Below are 22,592 nucleotides of genomic sequence, written 5' to 3' on the forward strand. Positions count from 1 at the left end.
CAATCCAAGTAAAAGCTACAGCGACAGATTCCAAAGGTCACATGACTTACCCCAGCGACATCTATCTTGTCTATGATGTCTAAGTCTGGTAAATCTCCCATGATTCTCAGGATCGTCACCCAGGAAGCTAGTGAGGCCTTAACAGAGAATAAACAAATCAAAAGCTTTTCTCACCTGAAAAATATGTCAATCACACCTGCTTATCTTAAAAGGTAGGTGACATTAAGATAGGTGACTAGTTTGGTGTCAGATCAGCATCAACGAAGCCACCATGAAGGTATCTCAGCGATTTATCTAACGCATGATTCTAGACATGCCCAGTTAAATTTAGGCTGACAGCCAAACCATCAATTTGAGTGTGAACAAGTTTTGAAAACGTATACTTCTGTTTCAGAGTGATGTTGTTTCCTCTAAATTCACACTAACACAATACAAACATTATTCTCCTGAATTTTTATTTCAATTCAATTACATTCATTCATTTTTCATTCATTATCAATGTTTATTTTCTTCCATTGAAATAAGCAGAGTGACAAAGAAAACCGAACAAATTTTGGAAGTTTTTTCTTTTCGGAAATTAGCCATTTCACTCCAGCTGTCTATCCCATGAAACAGATGGTTGATCCTCTTTTCATTAATAAGAGGGCATCTCTGAACACGTGCTTTACAAGAGTATATGTTTTCTTGTGGATTGTCTGTTATTTGTTATTTATTCGTCAAAATGAACTTTTAAAATAGCTTCCCCATCATGGTATGATTTGTGATTTAATTCGTTCTAAAGATTGGCCGATTATAGTCCAGGTCTCACTTTACAATTTCTTTTTATTGTACTTCAACTATCAGATTGTACAAATAACAGGCACGTGAATAGCACATTTGATAATTTGAAGTTAGATACATTAGAGCCAAATAATAAATTAAATGGCAACATACAGCCAACTGTTTCAACCTTCTGGGACTCGTCAGTAATGGTGTGCAAAAAATTTTGAAGTCTATGAGATGACTGAGGAAAATTTTAAGTGATCGAAAGAAAAGTAAAAATTTAGACGGGGAGGTGCGAGCAGGCTCATAATTAGATAAACTTTGTAATTTTCATAGATTTGAAATTTTAGAACAATATCAAGTATATGTATACATTCTTAACCGTGCCTCTATTTTAATGAATTAAAACGTGGCATGCAGGTTACGGCAAACCTCGGGGATTTAAAGTCCACCAACAGTGTCTACGACCTTGCCCAAAGATTACACAAAGAACACAAACGTAATAAACACCTTTTACTAATAGTTAGCTACAGCATAGCCAAAAAATAACACTGCATCATACAGCATGTATTATCACATTCAGCTATCAAATTGAGTTCATATTCAGAAACTGAAAATAGTATCACTCGTCAGTGCTGACTTCGAATTCCGACTTTTCGTCAAAATAAAAATACACAACTTACAATAATCTCATTCGATCGGATAATTATTCAAATGAATATTTTATATCATTTTTAACTTTGATTTTGATACTTACCAAGTGATCTGCTTTCTCGTACTTGGGAAGAAGAGGCTGGGGAAGGGCTGCACAACAGTAACTGCTTGACCCCTTCACTGTAAAAAGACTCTGGGCAAAAGACGTCCAACTACTAGGAACAAATACATCTCCGGACTCGTGAGACCTAGAGGGTTCGTCCGACTGTTCTGTCGAGTGGTCACTAGCTGTAGAATGGCGTCCTGACGATCGACGGTCATCGGTGTCCTTGCCGTTACTCGCTTCTTCTCCGACAACAGTGGAGTCTTTTAGAACTTTTAGCTAAAATACAAGAAATAGTCATCATAAAAACGCATTTATGATTATTTTGCACCATTTTAAAAACAGAAAAAAACATCCACCAGGTAATAGAATTGCATTCTCAAATTACCATCGACATAACTTGGTCAATTATGAACATAGAAGAAAATTGTTTTCAACAAAAGATGTCTCTGAAGAGTCTGCGTCTTTTGCTTCGTCGACCACACCCGAGAAATGATAAAATTGTGTCAAACAGGGTTATGATAAAAAATATCTAACAATGTAGCCGATGCGTCAATGATGTTAATAAATGATATTTTTTTCATAGCTAGACGGGTCTGTTTATTTCCTAATGATATATATTACTGATACACTATTTTGATGACGACTTTGACGTCCGATTGGCTAGGTCCTGATCTCATGTATCAGGTAGAACAAAAGCCACGTTATAAACAGTAAGGACAAACAGCGGAGTCAAGGTTTCGTAACTGGGTACTGCCTGGGGTTATTTCACACAACCGTTTCTGTACCTGAAATTATGCATTTTGTAAACAAGTTCTTTAGTGTAAAAGTTAAAACGAAGAAAAAAGAAGAATATAACAGTAGGAGTACATTGGAGGTTTTATCTAGATGCTTTCGTGTCGAACAAGAGGTAAAGAAAATCACAAATCATGCAAGTAGTGTCCATTATAACTGACTTGTACAAGATGCAGCCGAAACAAAAGGTGTTTCTATAATAATTTCTTTTTCTTTCCTGGCAAGTAGGTTTAACACAACATGTAATAAGAGCATTGTCGCGTTTTTGTGATAGCTGATGTATTTATACCATATGTTCATTTATTGACAGGTATTTCGGAGTAACATACCCAAATATACAAACTACTCAGATTTTCTTATAGTTTCGTCAGGTGAAATATGCTGTGTGCGTGTATTTGTGCGCGCGCGCGTGTGTATGTTTGATTAAGCAATTTTGATTGTTGTAATACACTAGATTTTTTTTTTACAAAACTGCTATTATATTCATTGAAATTTGGAACCATATTTTGTTGAAAGTCGCCAGTCATAATTCAACGCAACTCTCGGCTCATTTCTTTCCTTACACAAAATACAGCTTATACATTGAGAAAACATTGAATAAATGTAAGCTGTATTTTGGCGAGGATGACTGACGACAACAGTGGCGAGCCTTTTGCAAGCCCCTTATGATTTTGTCCCAAGCCGAAATGTAGCTTATAATTTAAGACAGTAACCATGTATTTAATTTATCCGGCAACACTTATTGAATATTCAAACCATCAACATACCAACAGTTTGTTAAATCTATTCAATGTTTGTGTACTTGACGTTAACGTTATCCTGAATTGTGCCTGATGACGCGCGTAAAAATATTATCTTCGTGCGAAAATTTCCATGGAGATACATATGTGTGATGAACCTTCAGAACAGGTTTGTAATGATAAACTACTTAGTGTAAACGTTGATGATGGACTAACGTGGTCAAGTCATATCACATCTGTTGTATCTAGGATTAGATAGAAACTTGGTTTATTACGAAGCATTATTAGTCCACATCTACCTACTGAAAGTAAACTTATGTTTTTTAAATTCTTGTGTTTTTCCACACTTTTTATATTGTAGTACTGTGTGGTCAGGTTGCAACAAAAAATTAATGGGGAAACTTCTCAAAGCTCAGAAGCAGGCAGCCCGTATTATTTTTAATGTACCTTTTGACACACCCTCCAGAGTAATGTTTCAGCAACTTAGATGGATGCCAATTAATATGTATTACAAATTTAGAATGCTGTGTATGTTATTTAAATGTTATCACCAGACTGTTCTAGAATATTTGTCAAACAATGTATCACTAGTGCGGAATGGTCACAGAAGGAATACTAGATATGCTTCTAAAAACAATTTCCAAGTGCCAAAACATAGAACTTTGTTTTATTCTAAACATTTCTTACTGGCAGTATTAAAGAATGGAATATTTTACCCAATGATATTAAGAATGTCCATTGTTTTTCCACTTTTAAAAGAAAACTTATTCAACATCTTATATCTATGTCTCAGATCTCTTTGTGATATATTTGCCATTCTTATTCAACTTTTTTACCACCATATTGACCTAAATTTAGACTATGCTATATTATTGTATAACTATGTCAATTTTTATCTGTTTGCTATATTAGCATGTAGGTATATTAGGCACCTGTCATTTCATTGATGAAATATTTTTGCATGAGTAATTATGCATTCTGTGATTATTTTAATCAATGTGTGATATTTATTTTCCTAAGATGTAGTTTAAAATCCCATTGTTGTTTAATATGTAGTTTGTAGTTTAAACTTGATTCGTGTATGTAACTTTGTAGATTTTAACTAACGTTATTTTACTAACCAGAGGACCATGTGGAAGATTAGCCGTTGGCTAAACATGTTTTATATCCTCAATGAATAAAGTTTATTTATATTGTTATTATTATTAACCAATTCGTAAATCAATTCGTTTGTTACAACAAGAAATAATCGCTTATCTAAACAGTTATTCATATGTTTAACAGATATAAGTAAATAAAAAATTGGGTCAGTTGAATTCATACACGTGCTTAAATACAACTGTTTCCGTCACTGCTGAATACAGCAAACATGTGGTAGATGTATTCTGACAATGGCGGTGCAGTTATAATATGTATCTTAAGCCACTGACTATGCTTTCTTTATGTCGCTAAGACGAAGCGAACTTACCAGTTGGTCTGAGACTTGCGCAGACGAAAGTGTCGTCGTTCCGAATTTGGGGTCCAGTTCACGCTCTTCCAATGCAGACCCTCCATTCTTCTGTTTCGTCTGAGCAGCTTCAGTCTGTGTGTTTTCTTCTGATATAGACACATCGAAATGGCGTTCATCTCCTCCCCATGCTGAAGTGGTCGGTAGTTGTATGGACTGGGACGATCGCTTCCTCGGGGGAGAGACACCGCCTCCGATCTGGATATTACTGACATGACGTTGTTTACCATCCGACGTTCCATTCGTCTACAAAATAAAAACAAAATATTAAATAATTAAGTCTTAATTCGGGCTACATATAAAAAATGATAGAAGAGATACGATTAAGGTCATGTTTCCCATGGACGATATTGAGAGGGAAACAAATGAAACGAAGACAGAGGTAGCCTATTCCTTCGTTTTGCTAAACCGTAAAAACTGAATATTTTTCTTCACATGGCTTCCGAACATTTAGAATCATGAATAAGAGTATAATTCGAGGTAAGTGAGGTGTTTTAATAGGTTCCTTTGTTCGACAGTGTCTTTAATAATCGAGATAAACGTCCACATTACCTGCTAATTTTACCACAACACTAAATGTTCCAGTCAGGAAACAGAATCTATAATTAAACATCCGACACATAACCTGTCGGAACACCTGGTCTTATTCTCCTTGTACATTTTAAGGGGTCTCTGTGTAAATTTCTTGTTTGTTCCCTAGTTTTATTGAATCTGAGTTTGGATTACAGTCATGCTGGTATTTTTGTAGCTTTTTCTGGACAACCCAATCAATGAGAGTTGTCAGAATGATGAGAAAAAATATCGACATTTTTACGAGTTAAAAGAATTTTACTCCGATCAGTCCTCATTTAGGAGTAGTTCTAGAATTATCTAATTAATTTAAAATGGCGACGATAGCTCAGTCGGTTTGCGCGTTGACCTACTCCAGGAGGTACTACCGAGAATGTTTGTGCTTCACTGGTAGCTGACAAACGTACTGTTAGTTATCTCGTGGTTGCGTCGATATGCACGGCATGCGACGGGTCTTCCGAATGCTGTTCTAATGGGTAACACCGGATACTAACGAAAGACTGGCGATAAAACCCGCCTATATTTAACATGTGGTGAAACTGAATTCAGACAAGAAGTTAACGTTATATGATTGGACAAAGCGTATCAGTCTGCAGTATTGCAGCACAAAAGATATATCACTCAGTTTCATGAAGTCAAATAAACAATTAGGCGATGTGAAACCTTGTACAACAACGAGTCATCTAAAAATCATCCAAACATACCTATCTAATTGGCATGTCCATATTTGGTGCCATTTCCTTCTACTGGATGTTTGGATTAAGTTGACATAGTTACAAGGCTGCTGACAAAGGTATAACATAGGTCTTTATTTAACATCAGTAGTACGTTTGTTGAATTTCTCAAGGCGAAGTGTTTACTTGATATCATGTATCTTAATAGGATATCTGCGGTTCTCTGATGTGTGTTATTTACCTTGAGAAACTAAACCTGCATTAGATGTGACCAGAGACTACTATATTTGTTCTGAATTATTATTAATACAGGTAAGACATGAGATGGGAAATCAGTGTAACATAGCAGTTTAAATTCTCAATTTACGATATAATTGTATGATAAAACCCGACATGACCCGAAGGTGGAACCCGATAAGGCCAAAGGTCACCCGGAGACATTTGACAAGTCATGTGTACAATTCGTCTTCAGTTATCTCTCTCCATCCTGTGCCCAGAGGAAACTTGTAAAATTAGGTGTGAGATTAGTCTTGCCGTTATCAGGCAAGGTTATGATGTGGTAAAGTTTGGATCAAACTGACTTGTGTGGTGAATGCCTCCAGCCTCGGTTTAAGCTTCCATTCGTGTACTCTCTAATAAAGAGATACCATCATTTTCCTGTTTAATTCATACAGGAACACGGGTGTTTTTATGTTTATTCATAGTACATCCACTGAGAATTTACATTGTCTACCACTGGAAATGTTTAAGGGTGAAAATGACATTACAAAGAGGGTGAAAATAGAAGTAAAATAACGATATACATTGTATCTGATAAATATTGACCCTAGCCTCTATCCTCCTGTCATACCCCCTATTCTCCTGCCCTACCCCATATTCTCCTGCCCTACCCCTATTCTCCTGCCCTACCCCTTATCCTCCTGCCCTACTCCCTATTCTCCTGCCCTACCCCCTATTCTCCTGCCCTACCCCATATTCTCCTGCCCGACCCCCTATCCTCCTGCCCCTATCCTCCTGCCCTACCCCCTATCCTCCTGCCCTACCCCCTATTCTCCTGCCCTACCCCTATTCCTATTAAAATTCCAATCTACAGGCAAATCCGTGAGTCACAAATATATCTCATTACAGAGCGTATATCACAAAATGTTCCAAGTCTTTCTGTGATTGCCCGCGAAAAATTCGTGTCGCTCCTAAAAATCTAGCTTTTCTTATTATTTCAAATCGTCATATGAATTCTAAGAACGTTCTGGCCTTTTCTTTCTCTTAAATTTTACAATAATTGTTATGTGTCCGTGGCCATTTTCTACCCTAAACAATTAGTCGAACCTTGTTATTTCAAATTCGGCTAGGCCACTGGAAAAAATCGAGTTATCCCAGTATTCGATTTAAGTTTGATTGATTGTTAAGGGACAAAACTGGACGAGACAAACGAAATACTTCGAATTAAACGGGGTATTCGAGTTACACAAGTTCGGAACAACGAAGTTCGATTGTATTTGATATCTCTAAACTTACCGTCTGTCCGAATGCTAGGTCATTGCCTTGGTTACAACAAAGCATTCTCTTTGTAATCGTACAATGATCAGATAATTAGACCACTAGCTAAAATAATTTTCTCTAACGAAAATAAATACATAACAGCAATTCTGATTTTTAGTCTTCATAAAAAGACAGTCTCGTAAGTACGTTCATATTAAGCCGATTTAAATGTCTTCTAACGAAAAGCGGAATATGTGTTACAGGTTATATGTCAGGCAACTTCTGAAGAAATTTGATAATTGTTTAAGCTAGAAACAGAGAACTAATTTTGATAATTTAGAACGTTGTAAACTGTACACCCTTTGTCATTGTAACGGATTGTTGTCAGTTATAAGCTGTACATATTGCAGTAGTGACTGGGTTTACAGGTCGGCAATTTGAATTCGGAAGACCTATGAGTGGTCAACAAGATAGATGATCACTGTTACTACAAGCCTTCAACAGGTCTGAGAACTTCCGGTACCCGTTCCGCAATATTATTATTATAATTATTATTACATTCTTAACGGCCCGTCAACACTTAAAAAGTCATTTGGGCCATCAAACGGTAAAACACACAGATATCCAAAAGGAAATAGCATTAAACAAACCAAAAGGTAAAAGACAAATGTTAAAAATCTTAAATGGGTATGTTAACACAAAAGATTAAAATGGTACGTCATAGTCTATTATATAGAACAACATCTTTCGGATAAAGTAGAATTTTACAAATCTCAATAGTTTCAAAAAGGGATTTTAGACATGTAATGTTACGATAAAAACGTTCTCGAGTAGACAGAAGGTCAATGCAGTCCAATAAAAAATGTTTAACGGTGAATGGCTCATCACATCCTATGCACCAAGGATTATCTTCGCCTTTCAACATATATGAATGTGTAAGGTATGTATGACCCATCTGAAGACGGGCAAGGACAACTTCGTCTCGGTGGTTGTCTCTATAGCCTGGAGACAATATGATGGCCATGAAATTACTAAACACTACATGGTTACATATGTATAATATTAAAAATATGCGTCTACAAACCAACGATATCTAGCTATAATTCCACCCTCCCTCATCCTCGACCCTCCCCTCATCCTTCTATCTATTAACTCTCCTATTGCTGTCATTTCACTTTGTTGAGTGAAGACGTGTCGCATACAGCAAAGTTGAACCGATTGCCTGTTGCTTTGGGTCACCATGACAGCTGTTCTGTGTGTTAGAATACGAGGGAAAAGGGTTAAACATAAGTTCTAAGGTGTTTTCCCTTAATTTTCCTTACGAATAAGTTAATATATTTCGTACTAGGTCAGCTTTTATCCATCCTTATGTATAATGTTCAATATGGTGTATTAAATTTGAAGAAATGCTGCTTTAAAACTACAAACTGTTGCAAGACATCAACAAAGACAAGTGTACTGAAATGTTAGGTATTTTCCCAACATTTGATGCTTAATATAAGGTTGTTTTGTGTACCTAGCCGTTTTGCTTACAAGGCAAAAAGATCGTGAACGAAACTTCATGTGAAATATCTAGTACATTTCACAATTTCTAACAAAGGATACCAGCTATGCTGACTTTTAATGTTTTAATGTAATGAGAAAATTACTACACGTAAACACAGTGTAAATATTCTGGTCACAATTGCGATTTTACCATGTATTCTTTACATCTAAACATCTTTAAATTATTTAGATGAAAAAATGTAAAATTATGTAAGTAAACTGGTCTTAGCACATAAAGTTCTGGAAAATTCATAATACGCCCTCCAAACAAAATCGTACGTGCATATCGTAGTCGCGAGACTTAAAATATTAAAGTCCTGATATCTCCATCCGTGTTTTTTCATATTTAATGGGCTTAACATTAATGCATCTCGAGAAATCCGAACGCCCGATGAATCATCCACATAATTTTGTACCCAATCATGTCACGGTGGTTAAACTTATTTTGGCTGAACAAGCCGTCATCATCTACAAAAATATTTATCCATACAAACTACATTCCTATCACTGTAACAGTGAGCTTTATTTGTTAAATCAAATCCTGTTTCACAAAAACACAGCCCACTGACGCGAGTGTATCCTACTGTCGATACATCTATATAGAAGTGACTGACAGCCGAGTTGTGATTCTCGCGCTGTGTTGTATACACAACACGACACCGTGTTGAAACTTTCTTTAAACGCTGTTTGTCTAGGAATGTACAATGTGTCTCTTCGATGTAAATGGCACTTTTACAGCGTTTACATCGGAGTGTGCCAGCCATTTTTTCTTACTTTAATTATTATTATTTTTTCTTAAACTGACATCGTACTTTCTTTACCAGCTATTTATGTTACGTTCTGTGTATAATCTATATCTTTTTAACACAATGTTTCCTCATTTTTCTCTTTACAAAATCCTAACCTTCGGTTTTGTTCTCATTTCCTCCGTTTATTCAATAAATGTAGAATGTACATTATGTATCTGTGTCATATTTTTATATAACTTACTGAGTCTCAATCTACTTCTGTCACACTTGTATACAACCATATTGCGAACCACATCTGTAATTTTTAAGAAAACGATATAAACCGCTATCAGAAAATAACGTCAATTTCGAATATGTTTCTTCACAAATGTAATGCTTACAATCAATGAACACTTAAAAAATTGTGTTAACAACCTGCGTGTTAAGTGTAGATTAGGTCAGCCATCTTTCCCTACAATTGTATGTATAGTTTTGTAAAGGACAACTAGCTTCCCGGAACAATGTATAGTATATACCTACATACACGTACGTGTGTAAACAAAACCTGATAAGTGGTTTAACTTCCATTGTATTTCACAGAGTCATGCGAGCGATAAGAATGTTCATTATTTTCACAAAACCTGACCTTAAACTGCCAACTCCGAGTCACAAAAGGTACACCAAATATACAAAGCTATCTTATGGTTCTGTTGTCAGTTCAAAATATTTCTATCAATAATTTCTAAGCATTCCGTCCTATCCTACTAATTTGGAATGGGTCATTTTTGTCTGAATTTGGGGAGAAAATTTCGGGAGTAAATCTCACTTTTTTATTTGTAATTTAGTTTAAATATGTATAGATTTAACAGAGTTAGGGCCGACTATCGTTCCCAAAACCCCTTTTAAAAACCTGCGTTAGCCCACTGTTCTTCTTCTGGAAAATATTCTGAGCCTTTCGCCGGAGAGAAATTGGTCAACATTTCAGAATGGTGGATAACGTTATATTAAAATGTTCTAACTGTGGATTCTGCGGAGTATTGAATGTCTCCGATGATTACATGCTAGTCTACAGTACATTCACGGTGGTTCCTGGTAACATTTCATATTCAGTTTCCGAGGAACATTTAAAAGTTTACTTTTCAATCATTAATCAATTTACAAAGCTGCACTTATGACACCGACGAATTCTAACTCTATTTGCCTTTGTTGGATTTTTACGTAATGTCACGATTGGGGCGATATCTAGAGGAAGACACTCGGTCACCAACTTCAATCAGGTTCGCCATAAACGCCCATATTCCGATTCTGGGAACGTCCCATTATCAAAGCTAAAAAAACACACGCACACAATACACGAAACTGACTTCGCACACCATATAAGGAAGTCGGCCTTGACTTTGGGTGTGAACAGGATGTTTAGCAAAGTTTACAGTAAAAAATATTTTTTGATATCAGAATATCGTCTTACGAGAAAGAACACAAAACCAACATACTTTTTGTTAGATTGTTTCGAGGAATTGTTATTATTTCCTAGAGCATAGATGACCAACACCAGATACATCTGCGTATCTTAGGATCTTGGTTCGCAAAATATTAACTAAACCCTGTCTAGCGTCTGTTTGTTTCGATTGAATGGACACCGAATCACGGAAAACTGGTTTGTCAACAAATTTACAATTTTACTTAGCTTGAAACGCACGAATTATCACTATTTGCCTAAAATTTCCTTGTACTGGGTTTCTTGGCAGGGTGGATATTTGAGTTTATATGGAGATACGAATACTTTTCTGTAATAAGTGGTTTAATATGCACCAAATATACAATGACGGGGATATCTTATTTATCTGGACGATACGTTTTTATTGGTACACGTTTTTATTTATATGGCTATTCCGTGAATAGCCAGATTAATTTAGTAGGTCGCCTTATAGAACTTTCGTGGTTACACCTCACTGAACACTGTGCGGGAGGACCGCCTCTTGATATCCATCACGTTTTGGGTAAAGTGTCTTGTGCTAGGATACAACCACGACAATGCATGACAGTCCGAGATCTTCCAGGGAAGCGCGAGTAAGTATCGAACCAAATCCGTCGAATTTTCACTGCAAAGTTGGATACTCTAACATCATACCAATCTCGCGCTACAAATTGCACCCTCCCAAAAACAGACACATTCAAACACTTACACTCACCTCGCATACGCGCGGAGTCCGTCAATAAACGTATATAGCTATTGATAAGGCATTTAACAATATGAAAACCTAAGCAAATCCCTTACACTTCTTCTTCACACTGTAGTCTAGTTAATAATCATAAAATGACGAACCTCGAAAACAATGTGACAGAGGTTTTGTATTTTGATGCCCCCGCTAGGATTCGAACCCGGGACCACTGGCTTACTCTCTAGCCAAGCGGTATATTGCGGCTAGCATTTATCATGGTTACAGATACACAGCAGTGTTAATCTATCAATTCAGGCTTTAAAAACTCTATCATATATTTAAACATATTTTCCTCGATACAATTAACAGATTAAAATCATCACCCCAGCCATTTCTATCCAGAGTTGTCGTTCCTGAGTTAAATCATCATGTATTGGTTGATATAAAAAAGTATAGAACAAAATCACTTTAAGTAGTTAATGTGTAACAGTACGTTAATAATCAAGTCACAGTCCGCTTATCGTGACGTCACTTTTAATAAATTCATTAATGTTAGTTATGACATTCATCACAGAGAACAAAGGACAACGAATGGTAATTGATTGACAGCAATATATCATATACATCGTCTACCGATGATATATGCCCTAATCACATTAAAAATGTTTACATTCCATGCACTAAGTATAATTTTTCTACTTAGGAAATAAATCACAATTGGTACAATTAATGCTTATAAAATATGGTTAATATCAAAATTCAGTCTCAATAATCTGGTTTAAAACGTAGACACTTGAAATACTATGATGCGGCCAAATATTAAGTGAAACCCAACAATTCAAGGAAACGCCATAATCCGTACAGGTATATAACGAAACCCGATAATTCGGCCAACAATTCAAGGAAACGCCATAATCCGTACAGGTATATAACGAAACCCGATAATCCGGCCAACATTTCAAGGAAATACCATAATCCGTACAAGTATACAACGAAACCCGATAATCCGGCCAACAATTCAAGGAAACACCATAATCCGTACAAGTATACAACGAAACTCCATTATCAGGCCAACAATTCATGGAAACGCCATAATCCATACAAGTATTCAGCGAAACCCGATAATCCGGCCAACAATTTAAGGAAACGCCATAATCCGTACAAGTGTACAAAGAAACTCCATTTTCGGGCCAACAATTCAAGGAAACACCATAATCCGTACAGGTATACAACGAAACTCCATTTTCGGGCCAACAATTTGAGGAAACACCATAATCCGGTAAAGAATACAGTGAAACCCGATAATCAGGAAAAACCAATACAATGAAGCCCCATAATTCAATCAACATTGCGATAAAACCCGATAATCCGGTCAACATTTTATTTAATGAAACACGATAATCTGTACAAGCATACAGTGAAACTAGATAACCCACCAACATTACAGACAGTGAACCCGATAAGTAAGCCAAGTATAACATGAAACCTGGTTTTCCGTTTAAATATTCCATGGAAACTCGATAATCCGGAAATCGCGAAGTAAATCCACTCAGCTATCAAATGTAGCATTGTGTATATGGATAATTTGTTAAACATTAGGAATATGCTTGGAACCGATTCTGGTAAATGAGTAATATTTGAAAATATCCGGAAGTGAATGTGATGTGTTTCATTTAAAAGATCAGAAATGCTGAAAAAGTTTTGACAGCTCTTCACGAGAAGGAATGAAGTTGTGTCTGGAAAAAATTGCCTACTTCGAAAACACATGTACCCATTATTGACACAGTAGTAAATCTCCGTATAACGTAAACATACTACTGATCCAGCCCGTCGTATAGTTACCAGCAAACGGTGTAGGAATTCAGCACCGAGCAAATCAAATCCATGTTATGTAAAAACTGTATTATCCTGTGTTCTGACGCTATATCGTCGGGCTTTCTCTTACATCAAGTCGAAAATGTTAAACAAATATAAAAAGGGATTTACCTGGGCAGAGCAACTGTATTTTGAACGTCCTGGTTTAAACTTCACAGCGGACGCCATATTCTCGTTAAAAAAAATCTACCTCATTTATTTCTTATAAAGTTTGTGTTTTTGATGCGGGTGTATGTTGCCAAAACTGCACGCCTTAACGACCCATTTACAGTGTGCAATATATAGTCATTGAATTAGACACGTTTTATGATATATATACATTGTTATCGTGCAGGAACATCAAATTTTGCTGATTCACTGTGTGCTGAAATCAGCACCATTATAGGTGGTAATATGTCGTGTTTGTAGTTTATGATATCAAATGTGCGATGTTTTAATGGTGTTCAGTTTGGCATGACAATGGTATATTATTTCATCATGGACTTGTTAATCAAGTCTAACATGCAGGAAGTCTATTTGATACGCTGGCGAAGAAGGTAACTTTAATCGAGGATGTAGTGACTTTGGAGATCTGTATGTACAGAATGCATCAGCCGTTTACAGGGTACAATATACCAATACCGGTTACGAGGAAAAACATATATTATAAACGAGGAACAGACTAGAGGTAGACATACGAGGTAAGGATGCAAAGGGTACAAAGGATTTTACAAAGTTCCAAACACATAAGAATATTATCTTTAAGTGATATAGTATGGACGCTGTACACGATGTTCAGTATATAGCTGTAAGGGTTAGAGAGTATAACACGGTGTTGTTAATACACTGTACAACATTCACCATGTCATACCCTCTAACCCGTACACCATGTCATACCCTCTAACCCGTACGCCATGCCATACCCTCTAACCCGTACGCCATGCCATACCCTCTAACCCGTACGCCATGCCATATCCTCTAACCCGTACGCCATGCCATACCCTCTAACCCGTACGCCATGTCATACCCTCTAACCCGTACGCCATGCCATATCCTCTAACCCGTACGCCATGCCATACCCTCTAACCCGTACGCCATGTCATACCCTCTAACCCGTACGCCATGCCATACCCTCTAACCCGTACACCATGCCATATCCTCTAACCCGTACACCATGCTATACCCTCTAACCCGCACAGTCATACACTGTACAACGTTCACCACGTCCATACCTCGACTGTATCACCATGTCTGACACACAATTCAAAATTCATTTCAATTTTTTAACCATCTATCTCATATTTAACATACATTACATAAATCAGCATTTTGCCGGCCGTATGCCTCCATGTTTACGATTCCAAATGATGGGCACTGAAGAAATACATTTTTTGATTGGTTAATAAAGATTCCTGACGAAAATAGAAATTCCCTTTTATTACAAATAGAACAGTGCGGTACAATATGATAAATTGTCCGGTTTACAGTACTATAAAAATCGCAATCGGAACTACAAATATTTCTGCTTCAATGCTGGCAATACATTATGTAAATCTACTTTAAATACATGTATTGCAAACTTCTCAAGTTACACCTTCTTAAACAGGTTGAAAGATTAAAAACAAAACTTCTTCAAAATTGAACGTGCTGATCTAATCTGTGTGATATTGAAATACTAAGGTAATTGACACGAGTTAAAACACTACTGTGCTCGTGTACATTCAGTATCTCTTGGTTTTATTGGCAAATGTTAAATGCTGTCCTTTCCTTGTTCTCTTCCTGCCTGGCCCTGGCAATTGTTATATTACGTAGTCCCGTGTCACGTGACCGTATAAAATGCCACAGGTGACATTAAGACAGTCATAATATGAACTTATAACATTAAGGACGAGATTATCCTAGCCAAGAATTTTAAATGTTATCGATATCAGTTCGATTTTTTACCTGTCTACCAGTTTACCTGGTCTGATACACAATCCAGGATGTGACTAAAAATAACGCAAACATAAATATAAGCATGGGTTCAAACTGTTTTTAGCAGAGATGGCATACATCCTGGTCGTCCGCTAGAATTTACTGTAAACCACTCTGTCAATGTGTTGTCGAACATGGTCTAGGTCTTAAAGAACTCGTTAAACATTGCTTATATATAGTCTACACTTTAGTCGATTACATAAAATAACCTTGAGTTCCAAGAATTTTATGTCACTTCGATAGAATAGAACTTTAACTGGAGACATTTGGCTAAAAATGTCCAAATTTTTTTTTTATTTTCAAAAATCATGAAGTCATGTTAAACCTATTAAATTACGCACTTGACCAGAAGAGAGCGATCTCCTTTAAGTTTCTCTATTGAACTATTTTTCACGGTCACTTTCTAATGGTCCGGTTTAAAGTGATTCGTCCGGTAACTGGAACGTGTGAGAGTTTGGAATGATTGGTGAAGACCAGCAGAATGTTGATCAGGTATACTAAGAAATAATGTGACAGACGACATACAAACTAATTCTTAAGTCTATAAGTTTGTTTTCATAACTAAGACCAAAGTTTAAGAGTTGGCGACTCGACTGTGAAAATGTGCAAGGACGAGGGACTAAAATCCTTAATCAATTTCCTTAGATTAATATGTGTATCAAATCGAGTTATCTATACTTGGAAAAATTCAGTAACACTTCCTGAATACATAATATAAAAATGAATAGCAGGCACGAGTCGATTTTAAACAGTATTTGAATTGCACGTGTACACAGGTAAAACAAGTTCTTACCTTACGGTATGACGTAGACAAACCTGATATGAATAATGATATTGTATGTATGGAATGCGGTATTTCGCCTATACACAAGGTACTTTTAATTCTTTGTGTACATTTCTATTTTTGATAAGCCTACCTGTTCGATTTTCACCTGAGGGAGGCTTATCAATTGTAATACCGCGTCAGTTTCTTTCTCATAAAAGTTACTCAAGGAAGCATAACAATATATGTGGATTTAATTAGTATCAATCCCTTTGTAGTGGATCAGAAATCATTTAGGTGTCTGTCTCCCATCCCAATAGTACTCGGCACACGTAATATACCAGACAACTGTGTGCGGTACAAAATAACAAATAATATTGTCAATTCGGAAAGGAAATTAATTTAAATCGCATCAAGATAACTTCTATACTTGATGTATGTGATACTCACAGCCTTCGTTACGAAATAAATGTTTGTTCAGTGAATTTAAGTAATAAATGTCCTAACATATTAGAAAACACAATTAATGAGAGGCGCATGATGTCTTTTTTTTAAATTTTCCATTTTATTTCATTCCTGATTTCGGGAATTCTGTTCAAGTCTACCACAGCACCTGGTTATCAGGAACACTTTACGATTGTTTTGTTTTATATTGGTTTTTCCCTCGACACTTCGATATTTTTAGACTGGTTGAATATTCACAATTTTTGCATGTCCAAAGTCACATTTCTCCATCAAATGATTCATTTGCCTCCAGAACAATGTTTATGCATAGAGACAGTCTTTTTCACTCCTTCGATTGTGACCGTGTTTTCCCCTTCATTGAGACTGCCTAATGTACTTTAAGTATGACAATTTGACAACGAGAAATAGTTTAAATGATCCAAACTTACTTATGTGTTCACATGTCAAGTCATTTCATCTTACCTTCAACTTCTTTTTATTAAATTTGTCTGTTTAAGATATTTTGATAAGCGTAATTCTCTGTGACGACATGTGTCCTAGATCTGAACCATTGTCCATTTCAAAAATCAAAGATGGGGTGGGGGTGGGTGGGGGCAGTTTTGAAGTGAAAAACTACAATCGGAGAGAGCGTGTCAAAGAAAAACACGTACCAAAGTGAATCTTGATAAAATCTGAGAGCTGAAGTGATCCCGTGCTGACAGCAGAAGTAAATTACACGTGTAAATATATTTTGTTTGAAATGATTGGCTCAGTGAAGCGATAACATCTTAATGATAGTCAACACGAGAAGGACATAATATGTACAGAACAGACAACTGTCACAGAACGGACTGATTACGTGTACCGCCAGACTGATATACATTTACATCACAGAATATGAAACTATGGTGCGCAGCCCGTTTTGCGAAATTGTTTTATCCGGAGTAAGAACGGAAAAATAAAGGCTATTTTTATCTTTGCAATATTAATTACAAGATCGGTTTTTACTGTTGATGGAAACAGCTGCGAGTACCGTGTCTTATTGTAAAATCAATGTAAAGTTTTCATACTGTACGTCGTGTGTCACAAATAAAGGGCATACGAGAACAACATTAAGAATAAATCCCTGCGATAATGATGCTTGATCCGCTCAGCGTTGGAAACACACCGGGCCTGAGGATCATATAGATATGTAGGTATAAATTATATATTGATGTGGAATTTTTTAATGTGTAGATACACGGAATCCCAATGATTAAGTGATATCAGTTTAAAGGTGGCATATAGAATAGGTGTAGGTGTTGTCTCACGCATAGATCGGAAGACAGATTCCAGTCGTAATCACTTATATCTAACTGTAAGTAGACAGCCCTCACTTTCAACAACACTTAATTGATTATTTACACCTCACATTGTATAAATATTTCATGAGTTTGTAAACTGCTGGCTACTCACCGTTTTCGCCGAATTACTTGCCATTCTGTTGATATTAGCTTTATTTTCACGCTCGGCTTAGCTCCATTGCACAAGATCAATATTTCATATCACAAAATACATTTTGGTGCTCCGCGATTTTTAGCTGATACACTTGTGCCCGCTTGTTAGCACAGGTATGTAACCTGTAACTGCTCGTTAAGGCAACAAATACAGGTACGATACAGGTAAATATTCAAGGGAAACTACACACACACAAGTCCGGAACGTGTTGGTATTCAGAAATACTCCAGAACAGAACTAGCTACCGTCACAGGTTAGAAGGTATGTGTTCGGGTGCCGAGCTCCTTACTCCGCCATGTTAAGTGAACACACCCTGTATACACACAGACACGGGTATTTGTATGAAGTAGACCAAATCCTTAACAAGGTAGACCAGTTTGACCTAGAACTTGTAATGAATGAATGGACTTCCACACGCGTCTTAAAATAGCAACACGACTGGTTTTAAATACAAATCCATTGGATTCAACAATAAAGTCCGACTCCACTATTCAAAATAATCATTCGATGCTTCTCGGGCCTTATCTAGTCGAAAACGTTTAATTTTGATCAAAGGTGTTATCTGGAGTATTTGAAAATGAAAGTACTCGAGGGCTTTAAACAGCGGCGGACAGGTAGATTACATGTCGGAGACGGCATCAACCTTGGTATGTGTTTTGTGGATACTATAGTAAACGGAGCGAGGATTTTAAGATAAACACACACACCGCCACACACACTCACACCTTCACTCAGGTCCTAATTTGATTAGATTTTGATATTAGATTGAGTTTTGAAGCACACAATAATGTTCATGGCCCTCTTCGTAACTCAAATTTTTGAACAGTCACAACTTCCTTAATTTCACACCACAATTGACCAGAAACAAAAGTTCACTCCAATAATTATGTTACTACTCTATAACAGTGTTCACAGAAATGCTGCTAACTAATCAAGTCTGTTAATTTCAAGTTCTACAGAATTTTTTAGGTCCAAAATTTTAAAAAGAACCAATTGAAATGAAAATATTTTGTGTACAGAACGTGACGCTATACAGAAAGGATTGACTTGTATCAATGTTATTTATAAATGTAACAAAAACCGTATTCACATATAAAAAAGTTTCACATCAAAGGTAGGAACTACTATTATCAACATAAATTATAGAAGCCCAGTGTCCCCAAAATCTAGAAAAAAACTTCATTTGCTAATCTAAACAGTAGAGAAATGTCTGCTTTAGAAAATTCATTGTGAAATTGATGGTATAAAACATAACATACACATCTGAAAACACAATTTTATGATTAAACCTGAAACTACTTCGTAGGTCTCATCATCATCGTCATCTAACACTTCATAGGTCTCATCATCGTCGTCATCATCATCGTCATATAACACTACATAGATCTCATCATTATCGTAATCTAACACTACATAGGTCTCATCATCGTCGTCGTCATCTAACACTACAAAGACCTCAACATCATCATCATCTATCACTTCATAGATCTCATCATCATCGTCATCTAACACTTCATAGGTCTCATCATCATCGTCATCTAACACTACATAGGTCTCATCATCATCGTCATCTAACACTACATAGATCTCATCATCATCGTCATCTAACACTACATAGGTCTCATCATCATCGTCATCTAACACTTCATAGATCTCATCATCATCGTCATCTAACACTACATAGGTCTCATCATCGTCGTCATCTAACACTACATAGGTCTCATCATCATCGTCATCTAACACTTCATAGGTCTCATCGTCATCTAACACTTCATAGGTCTCATCATCATCGTCATCTAACACTACATAGATCTCATCATCGTCGTCATCTAACACTACATAGATCTCATCATCGTCGTCCTCTAACACTTCATAGGTCTCATCATCATCGTCATCTAACACTACAAAGATCTCATCATCGTCGTCATCTAACACTTCATAGATCTCATCATCATCGTCATCTAACACTTTATAGGTCTCATCATCATCGTCATCTAACACTTCATAGGTCTCAACACCATAACTTTATAAAAATAAGTGCATTTTTGATGCTTTCTATATACATAATGAATATAGTTGCTGATATCATGGGGTAGTATGGAAGACGATTTTGCCTTATTTCCTGAAGCAGCACATTCCTTTGACCCCTTGTTAAATGTACATCTCACCGCACTTACGACTAGAATACGCACTGTTTTGGATAATTTTCTTCTTCTATCATCAGTCACTCATTTCATTTTCAATCTTGGCAAACGCATCACGCTTCAGACCACATGGTACCCAAAGTTTCATTTAGATATGCTGATCCATAACCTCTATGTTAGACTGATTGCTGGTTTCTGTTCTTAGCTTTTTGGTGTTCGTCTTAAATGACAACACCAGACCAAATATTTCACATTTAGCCGATATAATTGATGTATGACCATATGGAGTGATACTAGACACCAATGTTATTAGAGACTGACCATTTTTCACATGGGTAATTGCATTTTCCCAAATTCGTGCTTGCAGGGTTATATCAGAAACATGTCTCTGTAATTTGTCATAATTTGGTATGAGGACTTGCTCTGGATAATCTTTGTAATTTTGAATTTCAAACCATGTTGATCCTGTCTTACAATATGGTAGGATGGTTATGGTGTAGTGGAAGGAACTGGCGTGAGTTTATCAACTGTCGTTTCTTTTCGAACAACAGACTGGAGGGAGAATTGTTTTCTTTAGACAAACCTATGTATTCACTGGCCTAATCCTGGTGTTGTCACCTTTCCTTTTCATTTTCGAACGGCCATCTGCCAGACCAAATTGATGTGCATTGCTTCGTCTCACCAGACTTATTCAATGTTGTGATCTTTAGAGTTGTAGTTAAGCCCCTTCCTCTGAATGGTAGAGTATAATGATATTGTGAATCCCACTGCTCTTCAATGTCGGTTATGAGGTCGCATATGGTTCCGGTGTTGATATTGTTCGAACTTAACTTTTTATACACCATTCTTACGAAATTAGTCAAAATATGTGTCATATCAAAAACTTACTGTTTGGCATACCCGCAAACCTTATATAAAAAGTTAATGAATATTTATTATTGCGTTTTGGACGCTCAATGTCGAACGTTAGAAGGCTGAAAAACAACTAAGGGAATCGATCAATGATACCCATTGTTGAAAGGTTGAAACAGGTCATACACTGTGATTCAAGCATATACTGGCGTAAAACAAGGTCCGGATTACAGTATCGGCTAGGAAAGGGCATCTTCATCTCGCCAGCACTCGCCTACACACCGGAAGTAACTACACACTAACAATTGTTAATATTCCTCGTGAAAAAAGTTACAAATCTACTAATTGTTAGTATAATTGTTAATGCTATTAAGAAGTCAACTCATGTTTCTTCGTTTTTTGAATGTTGGAAAATCATTTCTTCCGAAGACGCATGGATATTTATTCGACATGGTGTAATTATGTACAGTGTTGAACGTCGATACATCATAAACTTGCCAACAAAACCTGTAAACACTCGGGACACAAAAGACACGGAATAGTTGACATAAGACTTTGTATATCTCTTGCCAACAAAACCTGTAAACATTCGGGACACAAAAGACACGAAATAGTTGAAGGATACATAAGACTTTGTATATCTTGAAGGGTGCCGGCTACCTCTTTAATTACAATTTCTGCGACAAAACCAAGGGCTATCGTCAGCCTGCCTAAATTGCCAAAATAAAGATGTCAGCCCCAATGACACATTTGGTGCACAAACGGAAAATACTTACATGTAGTATTAAAACTCTTTCTTGTAACTTTGTGCATATGTCTGCATTCTTAAAGATCATAAAATTTCATTACTGTGTTTTTTTAAATTTTATATTTGTTTTTGTTTTTGTTTTGTTTGGGGAGGGGGCGACTGGTAATTATATTGTTATATTGTTTTGATGTGTTGCAATATACGTATGTCAGCTCAAATTAAACTGATATGTATAAATTCCAAGACGTTTGTAGTTGATTATAAGCCTTTTTCCACTTTGTGATATTGCTTTTTATCTGTTATAATATATATATATATCCATCCCATTGTTACAAAGCAGTTTAAAACTTACATTCCTAAGACCACAAAATAATGTTTCGAGATGGGGCATGAACCTTAACAAACGTTAGATCACGGACTTAGGAGTTGGGGGCATGAACCTTAACAAACGTTAGATCACGGACTTAGGAGTTGGGGGCATGAACCTTAACAAACGTTAGATCACGGACTTAGGAGTTGGGGGCATGAACCTTAACAAACGTTAGATCACGGACTTAGAATTCAGAATAGATATTTGTAAGTCCGTGGTAAAATAGA

General features: G+C 36.5%; 1 protein-coding gene across 1 annotated transcript in view; it reads right to left on the minus strand.

Moving 5' to 3' along the window:
- Positions 1-18,283, minus strand: part of LOC132553838 (myosin-VIIa-like) — a 37,376-nt gene extending 19,093 nt beyond the window's left edge. The window contains exons 1-4 of the mRNA XM_060218119.1: positions 18,210-18,283; positions 4,523-4,807; positions 1,520-1,798; positions 51-137 (exon numbers count right to left, since the gene is read on the minus strand). Of these exons, the coding sequence (XP_060074102.1) occupies positions 51-137; positions 1,520-1,798; positions 4,523-4,807; positions 18,210-18,233 (675 nt within the window). The 5' untranslated portion in view covers positions 18,234-18,283. The remainder of the gene's footprint in view (positions 1-50; positions 138-1,519; positions 1,799-4,522; positions 4,808-18,209) is intronic.
- Positions 18,284-22,592: the final 4,309 nt, after the last annotated feature.

Source organism: Ylistrum balloti, unplaced genomic scaffold, assembly GCF_031769215.1.
Source record: "Ylistrum balloti isolate Yb309-2 unplaced genomic scaffold, AGI_CSIRO_Ybal_v1 Utg370358, whole genome shotgun sequence".
In the NCBI taxonomy this organism is placed as follows: Eukaryota; Metazoa; Mollusca; class Bivalvia; order Pectinida; family Pectinidae; genus Ylistrum; species Ylistrum balloti.